Source organism: Ipomoea triloba, chromosome 10, assembly GCF_003576645.1.
Source record: "Ipomoea triloba cultivar NCNSP0323 chromosome 10, ASM357664v1".
NCBI classification, from domain to species: domain Eukaryota; kingdom Viridiplantae; phylum Streptophyta; class Magnoliopsida; order Solanales; family Convolvulaceae; genus Ipomoea; species Ipomoea triloba.
Window position 1 is genome coordinate 11615426 of NC_044925.1, and position 16713 is coordinate 11632138.

At 33.7% G+C, this 16713-nt stretch overlaps 1 protein-coding gene and 1 pseudogene across 1 annotated transcript; both read left to right on the top strand.

Moving 5' to 3' along the window:
* Positions 1-16713, top strand: part of LOC116033144 — a 213849-nt pseudogene that overhangs the window by 186229 nt on the left and 10907 nt on the right.
* Positions 14773-15913, top strand: LOC116032470 (AP2/ERF and B3 domain-containing transcription repressor RAV2-like). The gene has a single exon (XM_031275048.1). It carries the CDS (start codon positions 14785-14787, stop codon positions 15742-15744), a length of 960 nt encoding a protein of 319 aa, XP_031130908.1. The 5' UTR covers positions 14773-14784; the 3' UTR covers positions 15745-15913.

Below are 16713 nucleotides of genomic sequence, written 5' to 3' on the forward strand. Positions count from 1 at the left end.
ATTATTACATAAGAGATATATATATATATATATATCATACGTACATAATAATTTTTATAAAATAAAATTTTATAAAAGATGTATATATATCATACGTACATAACTTACATACCCTAATATTATATATATTTTTATATTAAGAATTTCCTTACGTACATATTTTCAAACATTTTCATAAAATAGAATTTTTGTAGATGAATCATACATCTCTATAACCCGTTCCTTAGAACAAATTTCATAAAAACATACCACGTACCCATGTATAATGTATTGATATCAAAAATAGGAATTTTTCACATATTCATTCCTCAAAACACACTTAATCCTTTCACTAGGATATATATATACAAAAATCATTTTAATTTAAGGGCAAGCAAGAGAGAAAACAACCCACTTACTTGGATGGCTTAATTCTTCTAATATTTCTCTTAAACCTTCAAAGGTTCAATGTCTCCTCCTTTACCATCATCATCATCACAAAATATAAACCAACAAAACAACACCCATTTAACATATAATCAACAAAATTCCACATCTATTTTATCCATAAAAGAACAAAAGAACTTACTAGCCAAGAAGGGATGGTTCCAACTCTTTGAAGAGAATTTGAGAGAAAGAATAATTTTTTTTATATATAAATATATTGAATGCCGAAATGAAGAAGAAGAAGCAAAAGGAAATTTTTTTCTTGTTTGGAGGAAAGATCGGTCAAGGAGAGTGGGGAAGGAAGAAGGAGATTAAATCATCACCTTATCTACCAATTGGAGTTATGAGAATAAATTGGTCATAAAATATATACTTTGTAACCTCCAATTAGAAATAGTAACCTCCAATTTAAAAATATTAGATGTTAATGAGATAATAATTCATGATCTTCTAGATAATTCTAATATACATATATATACACATATAATATATATGTATACGGCTGGATAATACTAATATAAACATATATATTATAGTATAATTACGAATACATGGTCCATATAATAATTATATATATAATGTATAGATAAATTGAGTATATAAATCTTTATGTGTACATACGTACCATACAATATACATATATATATACTATTTCATACGTACCATATATACATATAACAAAAATAATTAATGTATATATATATACTGTATCATACGTATATACTCATATATATATATAAAAAAATATTATTTGTATATATCTCATATACTTCAAAAAAATATTGTATGGTACAAGGATTTATTGGTCCAAAAGAAATTACTCATGGCTCAAATGAATATAGGAGTAAGGTTCAATGAATACAGTTGAAGGACTAAATGAACATCGAGGAAGAATATGGATAGCTTTGGAAATTCAAATAAGTAGAATTGAGAGCAGAAATTTTCGGGTGTCACAGGTATACCGTTCCATTGATTCTATTTGTAATCGTTTCAGCTTATGATTAAATGAATGAGCTTCTTTATTTTCAATCTGATAACAATGTTATTGTTTGTAAGCTTATTTAATTTTATATTGTGTATTTAGTTTTATAAACTATAATTATTTATTTATGAACACATTGATGCGGTTATTGACTAATTTGTATTTAGAAAAATACCTAGAATTTTTTTCATGATTATTATTGTGTAGGTAAAATTTCAAATAACGTGTAAATATTATTTCATGTTATTTGGCATTAGTATTTTTTTCCTTATGTAATTTAAATTTTAGCAATGAAAATAAATGTTAACTATAGGTAAAACCTTTTTTTTTTGCCATGCATCAGGCCTATAAATGATAGGACCAGGCTTGGTCTGGGTCCTGGCTAATCATTATTGGGTGGACTATGATCCACACAACTGTGTAGGGCAAATTATTGCATGGACCATGGTCCACATAGCTCTGTGGACCAAAAATAAAAAGTATATTATCTTTGTATTGAAGGTAAATTATTTTTGTACTGAAGGTACATTATTTGATATATACTATCAAATAATGTACCTACAGTACAAAAATAATGTACCTTCAGTACAAAGATAATGTACTTTTTATTTTTGGTCCACACAGCTATGTGGACCATGATCCATACAATAATGATTGACTGTGTAGTGCATGATCCACACAACTGTGTGGACCACAAATAAAAAATACATTATTTGTATATATAAAATATATTATTTAAAAGTACATTATTTGAATATTAAAAGTACATTAGTTTGTATACTATAGGGATACGATCGGGAATACCCTTATGGGTGTCGACTGTCGAGATGGAAAGACAAAATGCCCAAGGATTTATACATACAGTGCTGGGTTGACAAAAGATAGATGGCATTGGGCGCCAATTGGTTTCATGAAGACTGCGGGCAAATTAAAGGATAAGGATGGCGACACTGAGGTATTTAATTGACACATCCATGCATGCATCTCCCATCCACTAGGCCAACAACTTGCATCCAAATCCCTCTTCAATTCTGCTCTATCTATCTTTACACGTGCGTTTTCAGTTCCATTGCTAAACACGTAGAACTATACTTGCTTAGTTTTGTTGAGCATAAAAATTTAATATAAACATAAATGTGCAGTCTACTATAAGCTTAGATTTTTAGTTGAGATGGAGCTCATGCTTCAATTTGGTATCAAAGTCATGCAAAAGAAGGTCATGAGTTTGAATCTCCGCGCCACTTAAAATGAGACTATTATGGTCCACGTGTTCACCCTCCTTGTTCTACATATGGTCATGGATGGCGATGAAGCTAAGTCCGTGCAACTACAACTTCGATTTTCTCGTTTACAAATTTAACTTACAACTTCGATTTTCTCGTTTACAAATTTAACTTTTAATTCATCCATAGTTTCAAGTTTAATATTACGTATTAGCGATTCTGACTAGGTGTGAGACTAAAAATTTTATTTTCACATTTAGAATATACATACAAAAGTAAATAATTGATCCCATTTCAATAATTAGAGAAAACATTGTTTTGGTCGCAACTGTCAATATAGTTCATAGTTTTCAATTTGATCCTCAAATTGATTGAAATTTCGTTAATTAAATCTTTCCAGTACTGTTCCATCATTAAGCAATTTGTTTACCTTATTTGAGTGGGCATTTTAATTTTTTTTTCATTATATCCCTTTTATCACCTGCATATGTTCATGTTGATTGATTAAAAAAAAAACCTAATTCGAAACAACGACCAAATTAAATGCCCAATAACTATGGCGAAGTGGTGAAGGTGATTTCTGAACAGAAACTATAATTTGGAAGTGGTATCAAAGTATGGCGTGGAGCAGGAGGTTTCATCTACGCAGCCCAGAATAGCACCACAGAATATCCAAGAACAACTCGCTGATTGCAGAGATTATCCTCCGCCGTCGAATAGACGTTCCTTCTTTCGTATTTGATCCGTGAGTAGTTTTAGGTATAGAAAACTGATAATTCTTCCAAATTATATGCAATTCCCATTCAGAAATTTCCCTTCACCTATTCGCCATAGTTATTGGACATTTCGTTGTTGCTTCAAATTAGGGCTTTGTGAATTAATCTATATGCAGTTATATGCAGTTGATATAAAGGAAGTAATGGGAAAAGACTAAATGCCCACTCAAATAAGGTAAATAAGCGGCTTAATGATGGAAGAGTATTGAAATGATTTAATTGATGAAATTTTAAATAATCTAAGGATTAAATTCGTTCAAATTGAAAAGTAAGGACTGTATTGACACTTACAAAACAATTGAGGACTAAAACAATGATTTTCCCTTTCTAGTTATTTGACTATTGTTTGTGACATTTCGGCATTTAAACTTTGACTATTATTGTATCCATCTCTATTCCACTTTGTTTTAATAGAGCAACGAATGGGTTACAATTTTTCCTCCATATTTTAGAAATTAAAATATGGTTCCATATTTCGAAGTTTGTGATTGTCTTGTCGTGGGAGCAGGGGATTAAAAAGCTTAATTTTTCAAGAATAAAAAAGCTCATTGCACGGCTACAAACAAGTCTTCACCAATTATCCACTAAAGTTGAAAACAAAACCACGTACATGGTTACACAGAGAAATTAAAGAAAGAAAGAAATTACGTACAGAGGTGAAATTTGTAACATGAGATTAAAGATTGAGGGGTCTCATTAGGGACAGTGTGGAAGTAACCTCTCAAAATGAAGGGAACTTTATATATGTAGTGAGTAAAAATTTAGTCTTTGTAGATTAGTTGAATCATCATAATTTACCCCTTTACAAAAAGTAGGGCTAGGGTGTAGGGATGTTTGGAGTGGACGATTCCACATTTTTGTGACAAAGAAGGATAAAGAATAGTTGTATTGAACACATGTATGTATAAAAATGTATTCACTCAGATAAAGGTTGGGTAGGTTCATTAATTGCTGAAACCCCTATACAGGGTTAGTGTTCTACATTATAATTTGATCAACAGTTCAATACCATGGCTTTAATTTAATCTATTAGTCAACAAAAAACAACTTGAAAATAACTAAAGGAATTGCCTCCCAATGCAACTTGTCACCATTTTCATTGCTTTCAAAACCGTGTTTCTGGCCAGGCTGTGTTGCCTGGTTTATTCTACTCAAATTCTAGGAAAGCAAAATCTTGATTTTGACTTTTATATTTGACTCATTCAAACCAAATTTTACACTGAATTTCTGTTGACCAATAATACCAAATTCCTTCATAAAAATCTCATTTTTATAATTGTACTTTTGGATCTTAAATTCCGCTAAAGGCAAACCATAAGGGCTTGAGCAAGCATAAAAAGGTTTGGAGTCAAACCTCTTAGTTATAGATATGCCACGATCATGTTACAGATTAAATCTATACATAGGCTTAGTCTGTTTGGTTAGCCTTTATTTTCTGCATTTACGGTTGTACTGATATCCCTTACTTTGGGGTATCCTTCTGTATTTATAGTCATGCTTGTTTAATGGTACAGTGTGAGTTCATACATCCATATGGTAATCAAAGCCAGTTAGGAAGATTTTTTTTTCCTCTGCGTGTAGTTGGCAGTTGCAATGACAGCTTGTTGAGTAGCCTCATTATCCTTCAGAATTCTCTCGTAGTCGGTAAGAACATCCGACAATTGTTCGAAGGTGACTGGAGTCTCGCGAACCCGGAGAGCTGCCACGATGGAATTGAACTCGTCACCTAGTTGTGTAATGATGTGCACAACTAGATCTTCATCAGTTATGGGGTTCTGAGCAATTGCTAAGTCATTAGCAATTGTATGCATATCCTGGAGATATTCAGCTATGGGTCGAGAACCTTTTGGGTTCTTAGCAAGTTTAGTTTTGAGTGATATAATGCGGCTACGGGAAGATGCAGCGCAAGTTGCTGCCAATTTCGTCCACGCGTCACGAGCCGACGGTGACGAGGAGATCAAAGGTTGAAGAGCATCGGAACAACTTCCAAGAAGAGCACTCAAAATAATCTGGTCCTGTCTATACCATGCGAGATACGCAGCGCTAACAATGGTTTGAGCGGCATCAGAAAATCTTTCTGGAGACTGTGATGATCCATCAATATATTTGGATAAATCTAAGCCAATGAGGGTGGTCTCAATTTGTCTTTTCCATACTGGGAAGTTTGTAGGAGTTAATTTAATGGGAAAATGAGTTGTTGAATGTAGCTGAACAATCTGGAGGTGGTTCAAATGGCATTACCCGAAACTCTCGATATTGCAGATATTGTGACATTCCCGGGCATGACACATGGTTTTGTCGCAAACTTGGTCGTTTCTTGGCAGATAATAATGTCACCGCTTCAGCTCCATTATTTTCTGTTCCTGGTTCTTCACCTACAGTAAATTCCACCTGTGTGACAACACCTACCCAGGCTCCATGGGTGATGGATACTGGGGCCTCTCACCATACTGTTTCAAATACAAATGTGTTGCAGACATTTTCAGAGTACTCCGGCCCGGACGAAATTTTACTTGGTGATGGTAAGTCTCTAAAAATCTCTCATACTGGGGATACATCCATTCCAACCAATTCCTGTCAACTCTCTTTATCTGATGTGCTTTGCGTTCCTCATCTTCGCAAAAACTTAATTTCTGTGTCTAAGTTGTGTCAAACAAATCCTGTCTCTGTTGAGTTTTTTGACAACTTCTTTATTGTTAAGGATCGTCGAACGGGGGCACATCTAATGCGAGGGGGAACTTTGCATGATGTCTACTACATCCCAGGTCCTGGCCAACCTCAAGTTCATGTTACCACCGTAAACTCTGCGTCCGGATGGCATCACAAGCTAGGTCATCCTTCTAGTAAGACCTTAGTGTCTATTCTTCGTCGTAATAAAATTCCATATGACTCTCGTTCTGTAATGAATCTCTCTTGTAACTCCTGTCTTATAAATAAAAGTCACAAATTGAGTTTTTCCTTTAATACCATGTCCAGTAGTAAACCACTTGAGCTTATTTACACTAATGTTTGGGGTTCCTCGAATATTTCGGTTGATGGGTATAAATACTATGTCTCCTTTGTTGATCACTATACAAAATACATTTGGTTGTATCCGTTAAAATATAAGTCTTATGTTTCTATTATATTTCCTCAATTCAAACGTCTGGTCGAAAAATATTTTGCGCACTCTATAATATCAGTTTTTTCCGATAATGGGGGCGAATATAAAAAGTTAATCCTGGTGTTTAACTCTTGTGGTGTTTCTCATTTTACGTCACCTCCTCACACCCCTGAACATAATGGTCAAGTTGAGAGGCGTCATCGACATATTGTAGAGACAGGTTTGTCCCTTCTTCACTTTGCTGGGTTGCACCTATCCTACTGGGTTTTTGCCTTTCAAACGGCCATTTATCTTATTAACCGCATGCCTACGCCTATACTTGGTAATTTGTCTCCATTTCAAAAATTGTTTGGTCGCGACCCTAATTTGTCTAAAATTCGTCCTTTTGGGTGCTTGTGTTTTCCGTGGCTAAAACCTTATGTGTCTACTAAACTCCACCCAAAATCATTTCCTTGTGTATTTTTGGGGTATTCTTTGAGTCAGTCGGCTTACAAGTGTTTGGACCCACAATCTGGTCGTATCTATTTGTCCCAACACGTTCGATTTGTGGATGGGGTTTTTCCTTTTCTTGAGTCGGGGTTGTCTAGGGGGTCGGTGTCTACTACTTCAGCCTCAACTTCCGTTCCCCCCTCATTGCCTCCGTTCTCGTTCCTTCAGTATCCCCAGCCACTGCCCCTGATTTACCGGCTACTTCTGGCCGACCAACACAGATACAGAAACCGAATTCCTGGTACTATGGTGACCAATTTGTGAATATAACTACTGTCCATCCCATGCCACTCGCTCTTGAGCCTCGTACGGTTACCCAGGCTATGCGTGATGACAGGTGGAGGCAGGCTATGTGTGATGAATTTGATGCTTTAGCTCGATTGGGGACGTGGGAGTTGGTACCACGTGCTAGTCATCGTCCGATTCACTGCAAATGGATATTCCGGGTTAAGAGGCGAGCTGATGGCTCGGTAGAGCGATTCAAGGCATGTTTGGTAGCCAAAGGTTTTTTTTCAAAAAGAAGGGCGTGATTATTTTGAGACTTTTAGTCCGGTTGTTAAGCCGGTTACTGTTCGTATTGTATTGACTATTGCGTTATCCAGTGGTTGGTCTGTTCGTCAATTAGACATAAATAATGCCTTTTTGAATGGTTTGTTGTCTGAACAGGTTTATATGGAGCAGCCTGCAAGCTTTATTGATTCTCGTTTTCCTGATCACGTATGTCGTCTTAAGAAGGCTATATATGGTCTCAAACAAGTGCCTCGGGCTTGGTACTTGGCGTTGTCTGCCTTTCTATTGGAGTGTGGTTGTGTTCGGTCTGTGGCTGATACGTCATTATTTGTTTACCGTGAGGGTCATGTTGTTATGTTCTTTCTAGTCTATGTTGATGACATTGTCATCACGGGTAATGACAATGCTTTTCTTGGTGGATTTATTCGCAAGCTTTGTGATAGGTTTGCTTTGAAAGATATGGGTGCCTTACATCATTTCTTAGGAGTGCAGGTCATTTCTACGCCCAGTGGTTTTTTTCTAAGTCAGTCTCAATATATTGTTGATGTTCTTGAGCAGTTTCAGATGACGGGGGCGAAGGACGTAGCTACCCCTATGGAACCTGCCGCTAGTGGTCTGGTTGCTAATGACTCCACGGTTGATGGTGGTCTGTATCGTAGAGCGGTTGGTGTCCTACAGTATTTGGGTTTCACTCGGCCGGACATTGCGTTTGCCGTTAATCGCCTATCTCAATTCATGCATTCTCCTGCTATTCACCATTGGCAGGCGGTAAAGAGGATTTTTCGGTATTTGAAGGGGACCTTGCATTTTGGGTTGTTCCTTAGGTGTGGTGTGCCGTTGAGTCTGTCTATTTACTCCGACTCTGACTGGGGTGGCCTTGACAGCGGTGGGCGTTCCACTACTGCGTATGTTGTTTTTTTGGGGGCGAATGTGGTGTCCTGGAAATCCGCTCGTCAGCGGTCTGTTTCTCGCTCCTCTACTGAGGCTGAATTTCGTGGTGTTGCTAATGCCACGGCTGAGGGTATTTGGATTGATAGTCTTCTTCGTGAGCTCGGTGTTCGCTTGCTTCAGCCACCTACTTTGTTTGTTGACAATATGAGTGCTGTTTATGTTTGTAAACATACGGTGTTTCATTCTCGAATGAAACATGTTGCCCTTGACTACTTCTTTGTTCGTGAGCGTGTTGAGGGTGGTTCCTTGCGGGTTCAGCATATTCGCTCATCTGATCAAGTGGCGGACTTACTTACGAAGCCTCTCTCTCGTCGTCCGTTTCTGGCTTTTCTTTCCAAGATTGGCGTCGTTGATGGTGCCGCCATCTTGCGGGGGCGTGTTACAGATTAAATCTATACATAGGCTTAGTCTGTTTGGTTAGCCTTTATTTTCTGCATTTACGGTTGTACTGATATCCCTTACTTTGGGGTATCCTTCTGTATTTATAGTCATGCTTGTTTAATGGTACAGTGTGAGTTCATACATCCATAGATCAAACGTGTATCACTACTCCAAAGCTATAGCTAGTAGTGAATGTACAAATTTATTTCTTTATATATGCGTAATAATTAGTGTCACGTTTCAATAGTAGAATGTGAGCTTAATTATTCCTCTAGCTCCAAGCTGACACCCAACAATATTTAAACCTCGTAAACAACAATCCTAATGGTACACGACATATTTATTGATTGTATCATATCATATGTATTTGTTAAGAGTTTATATTGTAACGTTAATATATAGATTGTATATTATTAATTATTTTGATTAAAAAAATTGAATAAAATCTCGTATAATATACTTAGTTTACTATTTCATTCATATTTTATTTTTACAGAATAAGAAATAGAGATCAAATTAGTCCTTAAATTACACACAAAAATATAATTAAACCATCTAACTTTAAAAATGCAATTGACTCGCTGATCAATTCATATTCTTGCAATTAGATGAAAAAATGATTGATACTTTAGATAAATAGCTGACGTGACTGTTAAAAATTTTAAAATTAATTTTTTAAAAAAAAAATCAACTGCCATGGTAACCTTTTTGCTTGGATTACCGGTCACTTTTTTGTCTAATTAAACCATCTAACTTTAAAAATGCAATTGACCCTTATTTTAGAACTAGTTACCACATGTGCATTGCGCGAATAATTCAATGTTCAATGTGTATTTTTAAATTAGTGCTTCAAAATTTATCAAAGTACCATTCAGTATCTTGGTGTATATCAATGCAAGATTATCAAATTTTTCATAAAAGTAAATATTTCAAGAAAGCATAACTATGACCTGTGACATAATTTTTCATAAAATTAATTGGTACAATAGCAGTTTTAGAGGAAAACACCCTTCATCGGATAGTACCCAAGCATCGTTTGTGTAACACAAAAGCCTATTAATTTGTCTGATCCATGGTTCCTCTAATTGCCACTTCTGCCAAAAATAAATTCTTGATTTGATCTAGTCCCTTGGTGAGCTTCACTGTAATTTTAGTACCTTGGTGTAGTGCACCTTCAAAAATAGAACCAAGTCCTCCTCCTCCTAAAAACAATGATAATAGCCATAATTTCTCATTTGTGTTGAATATATACTATAAATTAGGTGTACCGTTTCATCAATGCCCAATGCGTGATTCTAATTAATTGACCAAAGTTGATGTTAACTTTTATTTTGTATTTTTTAATACACTCTAACATATTCATAATATATGTTTAACAATTATGTGAATTTTGATTGGGATGGTGTTCGAACCTAAGACATTCCTTATAGAAATCAATGAGTAAGTTAAGAATAATAAATAGTTAACGGAATATATCATTACTAAAATTTATACTAACGGAATGCGGGATTTTTTAAAGGAAGAAAACAATATAATAGAGGGTAAAATAGGAAAATCATAAAAAATTATTAAAATCGAAATAATATGAACCATTCATCCTAACAAAAATAAAAAAATAATAAAATTAGACCAACATTTTTTTGTTACCGGTAGGGACTTAAATTTACTGACTCTTATTAGATTTGTATATTATAGATAAAATTGATTAGTCTATTTGCAGGAAGGTGATCATGAAACATTACCATGTGTGATAAGAAACCCTAATTTTTGTTTTTTAAAAAATTACATTATATTCACATGCACACTTCATAACTAGTACGTAGAAGTCAAACTCTAAAATTAGGATTTATTTAGACAATGAGAGTTTACTATTTGAGCCAAGAGCAATTCAATTGAATACAATTAATTATGTTGGTTCAAAATGATTAAGAAAGCTAATTAAAGCTCCCCAGTCCCTACACAGTTACGTTCTGCCACGAGGGTTGACAAAAATAACGGCCTTAATTAGGCTAAGAAAAAACAAATTCGATCAAGCAGCAGTCAACATTGTCTCATACTCCACCGTAGCACTTTGCATCCCTTATAGGCTTATATAATTTATGTAATTTATTCGGCGCACATTTTTAAATAATAGTAATTACAAATTTTATTCATTATTTAAAAAAAATTATTTTTTTATTTTTAGTTCTCAAGTTTATTATATGACATATATAATTTTTGTTCCTAATTAATATGGAGTTGTAATACTGTTTCCTAAGTTGTCACCAGTGTGCATTTAGTCTTTTTCTGAATAGAATTGGAAACCTAATTACGGATCGGGTCATGTCAGTTTAGATCAATATGCAAATATATTATTTATACTAGCAAATATAATACTAAATCAGAAATAAAATGTTTGTTACTCATAAGATAAGAGAAAATATAATACTTTTGAGAACAAATGTAATAATTTTATATTTTGACGTAAAAGTATTACTTTTTTTTTGTGTAACCTAAGGTTTTCACCGTCGGACACATTGGCTAATCCCCTCACTGGATTGTAGGCACCTCTATTGGGTGGGATAGCTGACCTTATAAAGAAAAAATGTAATAATTTTATATTTTGATGTAAAAATATTACTTTTGTCATCAAAAGTATTATAGTTTCCCATATAAGTAATAAACATTTTACTCTTGATTTAGTATTACATTTGCTAGTATAAGTATTACATGCATTTCATCTTGATCCGACCCGTCTCATAGACAAATATCCATGAAACGATCTCACTCAAATTTTTGCCTTGTATATATTCATGCCTTATCAAGCAATTTATTTATTTACCAAGTAATGTCAAACATTATTACATGGACCACATGGTCCACACAACTGTGTGTACCATAAATAAAAAGTATTTTTAATATATTAAAAGTACATTACTTGTGTACATAAAGTATATTATTTGAGTACTGAAAGTATATTATTTTTATAATAACATACATTCAGTACAAAAATAATGTACTTTTAATATATTTAAAAATATACTTTGTATATTTTAATATATTAAAATTACATTATTTGTGTATATAAAATATATTATTTGAGTACTAAAAATATATTATTTTTATAATAACATATCTCCAGTATAAAAATAATGTACTTTTAATTATGTGAATCATGATCCATACAATAATTTACTCTTGTAGTCACGTAGTATCCGTCTTTGACTTCAGATTAAGACACTACAAACGAATTTGGATCTAGCATTAGTTATTATCTAGTACAGTGTCGGTTACAACAATCGAAGCTAAAATCGTATCTTGCGTTAGTTTAATAAAAAAAAAAAAGTTAGAATATCATATCGAATAAAATTTTATGTTAGTCTAATCTCATTGATTGCCGGTTGCAACTAACATTAAACCAATCTCATTGCCACCATTTTCAAAGGCTCAACCCCTAACTCCTGAATTGTATAAAAGAAAAAAGAAAAAAAAAATTGTTATTGAGATTGCTTGGAATTGGTTACTTAATGCTTGTGTTGATTGGATGGGTACCAATCTTAAACTTTTTATATATGGATAATAGGTACAAGAATATCCTTGACAAGGTTTAAACACAATTCTTTTTTATAATATTATTGGTTACATTTAAGCATGATGATTTACGTAAGAAACGGCAAAATTTGTGTAATGTTTAGAATCTTAGGTAGTAATAGTTTTATTTTTTCTATATATTTTAAAAATAAAATAAAAATAAAACTTGTGATAGTCATTGGAATGGGTAATGGCGCATATGGAAGCTAGGGAGGTTGGGTGTGCGTAGGGTGCGGGGAGTGTAATATAATCCAACCTAGCAAATTTTGAGTACCTTTAGTCAACTATTATTTATTTATTTATTTGACAAAACTGTAGTCAACTATTTGTTAACAAAATGAATCTTCGTAGCTAGCTCCTTATCACCATCTTGCATGTTTTTGAATCTGCAGGTTGACCAACACTGTCTCCATACACATCCCCCATATCTCCAAATAAATTTTCCTCACAAATATACCATACTATACATACTTAGCCACTTGTGTGTGTGTGTCTATATATATATATATATAATACGTAATTATAGTACGTAATTATCTCTCTAATTTACTATTTCAACTGAAATATTTCATAAAAACATTATTTATAATCAGTGGTTTATTTTATAAAGTATACAATAAAATGTTTCAATTGCTATAAGATTTTTTTTTTTTTTGGAAAAAAAATTATTTAGAATTTGAATTCTTGATTTAAAAGATTTAGATTTTCACCTTAGCTTGTAAACTAATTAAGTAACTATTATGTACAACAAGTTATATTTTTAGTCTAAAAACCAAATATTGTTGTTAAAAAAAGAATTAATTTCATTTTTGGTCTTAGATTTATAGGTGTCAATTCACTTTTAGTTATTTTTTCAAAGCATCCTCTTTGGTCCTAGTATTATTGTGGCGTGATCATTTTTGGTCATCCGTCAACAAAACCGTTTAAATAACGTTAAATATTAGGGTATTTTGGTCTATTCTTGTAGATTTTTATGAAGTAGACTTATGCACTAGACTTAAGTTTTGTCATGAAGTAGACTTATGATTTTTAAAATTGCACTTTTTTGGATTTTGCAGTAGACTTATGTATTGATAATAGTTTTATTACCAAGAAGGAAAATGAGTATTTTGAGTAGTTAATAACATCATTTTTAATGTCATTTAAACATACTTATTGATGGAGGGTAAAAATAAATCATGCTACAATAATACTAGGACCAATGACCAATGGGGATGTTTTTTAGGAAAAAAATGACTAAAAGCAGAATGACACATATAAATCAAAAACCAAAAAACAAAAAGAACTTAATAATTAGAATTGAATAAATCAAATGCCATTGTATTTAATGTCATTTAAACGGTTTTAATTTGTTGATAGAGACAAAAAATGATCAATGAATAATAATAAAAAAATGGATATTTTGAAAATAAGGACTAAAAGTAGACTGATACCTATAAATCTAGAACTAAAAATTAAATTAACTCTTAAAAAAATACATTACAAAAATGTTGGTTAAAATTAAACCGAGTTAACTTCAATATAATTGTTTTTTAAAACTTCTTATATAATAATAATAATAATAATAATAATAATAATAATAATAATAAGAATAGGGAAAATAACATTTTTAGTCCCTGAGTTATAGGGGTAGTGTAGACTCAGTCCCTGAGTTATGGTTGTATGTGAGTTTAGTCCCTCAGTTATTCGCGAAGTGGCGAGTTTAGTCCCTGGACATTAAATTTGACTAAAAAATTAAAAAATATTCAAAATTTGAGGGGTAAAATAGGAAATTCACATTTTATTATTCTTCTTATATCAAAACCACTTTTACAACATTATTTTTTCACTTTTTAGCCTAATTATTTTCAAGATTTTTTATTTTTAAAAGCATTTTAATAACTTTCAAATGACTTGTTAGGAACCTGACTCTCGTATAACACACTTAAAACTTAGCACAAATAAAGAAATGCATGATCATTGTATTTAGGTGTATGAAACACACTATCCTAACAAGTTTTTATTTTTTTACTAAGCAACAAATGTAATAAAATTAAAACTTTTGAGATTTTTTATCCTATCTCAAAAGTTTTAATTTGAGAATAATAATAATAATAATAATAATAATAATAATAATAATAATAATGTACATGTCTTTATGTGTGTATAATAAATTCTCTTATATATATTTTTAAGTGTGTATATTCTAAAAATAGAAAAATTGTGGTTATATGAATCCAAGATTCCAAGTGGAAGGCATAGAAGTAAAAGGTAGCGAGTATTATAGAAGTTCCCGTGTATTGTATGTCAATAAAAGCCTACTCAGACTACTTTTCTGGCTCTATCTCAAACCTACCTCTTTCTATAATTCTATCTTTCTCAACAAACAAAACAATGGATTCAACTAGCACAATTGAGAACTCATGTAGTACGTCGGTGGCGCCACCTTCAACCTCCATTATTTCCCCGGCGGAACCTCTGAGCCGATTGGGAAGCGGAATCACAGAGGTGGAATCCGCCCGGAAGCTCCCCTCTTTGAAATTCAAAGGCGTGGTCCCCCAGCCCAACGGCCGCTGGGGGGCTCAAATCTACGAGAAGCACAAGCGCGTGTGGCTAGGGACCTTCAACGAAGAAGACGAAGCCGGCCGCGCCTACGACGTCGCCGCCCAGCGCTTCCGCGGCCGCGACGCCCTCACCAACTTCAAACCCTTGTCGGAGACCGAAGACAACTCGGAGCTGTCGTTTCTGCGGTCGCGGTCGAAGGCGGAGATCGTGGATATGCTCCGCAAACATACTTACGCCGACGAGCTAAGCCGGCGGAGAAGTTTGGAGTACTGCGATGAGACGGAGGGTAATAATAATAAGAAAATGGGCGAAGAAGGAGAGCGGCTTTTCGAGAAAGCCGTGACTCCGAGCGATGTGGGGAAGTTGAACCGGTTGGTGATCCCGAAGCAACACGCCGAGAAGTACCTGCCATTGCCCACTACTACTTCAAAGGGAATTCTCCTAAACTTGGAGGACAAAAACGGGAAAGTGTGGCGATTCCGGTACTCGTACTGGAACAGCAGTCAGAGCTACGTGCTGACGAAAGGATGGAGCCGGTTCGTGAAGGAGAAAGGGTTGAGAGCTGGGGACGTTGTCAGCTTCCGGAGGTCCACCGGACAGGATAAGCGCCTCTACATTGACCGGAATCCGCCAGCTCAGCAGCCACTTGTCAAAACGGTGAGACTCTTTGGAGTGAACATATGTAGTAGTAACACGGTGCCACCTGTCGGGCGGAAGAGGATGGGGGAGACGGACTTGTTTTTGCCATTGGAATGTAGCAAGAAGCAAAGGGTTATAGATGCATTGTGACAATTAGGACTTGTTTTTTATTTCCATATTTTTAGACTCTTTTTTTAGATGGTGGGGAAAGGGCGGGTCCCCGGTATAAGGCCATGCAACAAGTTGTGAAGTTCTATTGCATATTAGTGATCAAGTAGATTAAACAAAACTAATTAAGTGATGAATGAAATAGAACAAATTTTAAATATATATTTTTTGAATCACTAATAATTCTAGTATATGTTCTATACTTTCTCAATCTTTTTCAATCAAAAAAGTCAATGTCCCCCACCACCCTAGTTCGATTCCGTGACCACCATTTAGAATGGTATAACATAGGTGCTATATCATTACATAGTAGATAGTTGACATAAAATTTAAATATAAGCATGGTTACTTGTATTTAAATTTTGATGTAAACATAAAAAAGAATATTACTTTTAATAATCTTATATTTATTGTAGAAACATTACACACACCACATATTGGTGAGTGGCGTGAGACAAATTTTGCTAAGGTTTGTATTTTGATATAAAGGAAAATGTTATTTTTCCTTCTAAATTTTTTCTCATGATGTGCAATGATTTATATTTATTGGGTGCTATGAATAGACTGACTTCATATATTTTTAATTAAATACTAAAGTAACTAATTAAATAGTTTTACAAAAGAGAGGAAAATATGAAGGAAATTTTAACAGAGTTGTATGTGTGTAGCATTGTTCTATGATAAATAATTAACAGTTAAATAGATTAGAGATCTTTTGATTTGATTACCAAACAATATGTAAGATTTACATTGTCCTGTCTGAAAATTTAGAAGTATATTCCCATATGTTGATACAACTTTAATTTAAATTAAACCTCTACCATTAGATGACTCTTAAAGTTGGATAGTTTGGTATTGTTAGAGTTGGACGAAAAGCTTGAAGTTGCATATAGTGTAGAAAGCAGCATTAAGCTAAGAAATAGAACAATCATGTTTAAAACACAACAGAAA

Bases quoted from the DNA above. Each gene is read 5' to 3' on its own strand.
- LOC116032470 (XM_031275048.1), top strand. From the start codon at position 14,785: ATGGATTCAACTAGCACAATTGAGAACTCATGTAGTACGTCGGTGGCG.